The sequence below is a fragment of the Egretta garzetta genome, unplaced genomic scaffold (genome assembly GCF_000687185.1).
Source record: "Egretta garzetta isolate BGI_Z169 unplaced genomic scaffold, ASM68718v1 scaffold396, whole genome shotgun sequence".
NCBI classification, from domain to species: domain Eukaryota; kingdom Metazoa; phylum Chordata; class Aves; order Pelecaniformes; family Ardeidae; genus Egretta; species Egretta garzetta.
The window spans coordinates 23,156-24,633 of NW_009259861.1; the positions used below are offsets into that span (position 1 = coordinate 23,156).

Sequence of the window (1,478 nt, forward strand, 5' to 3'; positions counted from 1 at the left end):
GTCCTGCCCCGCATCAAGCGCAAGAAGAAATTCAACTACTGGCTGCACACCAGCCAGGTGGGGCTGGGGGAACGGGCTCGCCCGGCCCCCCAAAGATCCCACCCGTGCCATTGCTCCCTCTCCCCTTGCACAGCCCCTGCCTTCCTCCAGCCCTGCACCATCACCCCCCAGTTATCCCCAGCCCCTCATCCCCCATCTCTACCCTTGTTCCCCACAGAAAATCCACCGGGCTCTGAACATGGGCACGGAGGAGCAGAAAAGCCAAGAGCTGAGCTTGGAGCAGAGGTAAGGCCCGGGCTGTGCGCCTGCCCCGCTCTCTTCCTCCTCCTCCTCCTCCCCTCCATGGGCACCCACTGTCCCCAGGGGGGCAGGAGGGGCCTCCCAGCTCCCTGCTCAACCCTTCTATCCCTCCCCACAAGGTGCAACCTCCAGCCGAGGCAGGCGCCAGCGGCGCGGCAGCCCTGGAGCACCCTGCGGAAGGAAGCACGGCGGGTGCGCTTCCAGCTGGACAAAGCCCCCGCCGAGGGCGAGGGGTCCCCGCAGCCCCCCGGGAACGGGCGGGCGCTGCAGCCCCCGGACAGGGGGGCCGGGGAGAGTGAGCTCCAGGAGCTGGAGGAGAAGATCCAGGAGATGCAGGAGCAGCTGCAGGCGGCCCTGGCGAGGAAGAGCGAGCTGGTGGCCGTGCTGGGCGCAGCGAAGAGCAGCCAGGCGCTGCCTGCGGAGGAGCCCCAGGAGGAGAGGTGAGGCGGGGGGGAGGGGGGCTGGGACAGGCAGCCCCCCCAGTACCCCCCAACACTCCCCAGCTCGGGCAGCCAGCGCCCGCTCCTCTTGCTTGGGGCAGGAGCAGAGAGGAGGGACAGAAGGACAAAGGCCCTGGGCGTGGGGATGGCCTGGGGCTGCCTCCCGCCCCAGCTCCAGGCCTTCATCTCTTCCTCCCCTCCCTCCTCCCCTGAGGGCAGAGCCTCCAGCAGCCCCCTGGTTTTAAACCACATCAACACAGAGGCTGCAGAAAGGCAGCGCCTGCTTTTTCTCTTCCAGCTGCACCCTCAGTGCAGGAAGGCCTGGGGCGAGGGTAACCCTTCTGCTCCCTCCTCCGCAGGCCCAGCCCCAGCCCGACGCAGGACAGCAGTGAGGAAGAGGAGGAGGAGGAGGAGGAGGAAGGTGAGTAGCCCTCATCCCACAGGACGGGACTGACCCAAAGCTCCCCTCCGGGAGAGCCAGCTCCAGGGAGGCAAAGCTGGGCTGATCTCCTGAGCCCCCTCACACCAGAAACGGAGTCTTCCTCGGGCCGACAGCGCGAGCTGGATGTCACCGGTGCCAGCCCCGTTCCTCAGCCCAGGCAGCTCAGCGCACTGCCCTCGTCCTGCAGCGGGGGACGTGCAGTGGCCCCCACCCAGCTGTGGGTGACTACGGGCAGCTGTAAAAGGACCAGGGCAATAGCACAGCAGAAGGTCTCTTCCCCCCCTGCAGCCTTCCCC

At 67.7% G+C, this 1,478-nt stretch overlaps 1 protein-coding gene across 1 annotated transcript in view; it reads left to right on the plus strand.

Moving 5' to 3' along the window:
• The window catches only part of GRIN3B (glutamate ionotropic receptor NMDA type subunit 3B), a 6,754-nt gene that overhangs the window by 4,642 nt on the left and 634 nt on the right, over positions 1 to 1,478 (plus strand). The window contains 4 exon segments of the mRNA XM_035895609.1: positions 6 to 57; positions 218 to 285; positions 420 to 740; positions 1,100 to 1,161. Coding sequence (XP_035751502.1) covers positions 6 to 57; positions 218 to 285; positions 420 to 740; positions 1,100 to 1,161 — 503 coding nt within the window.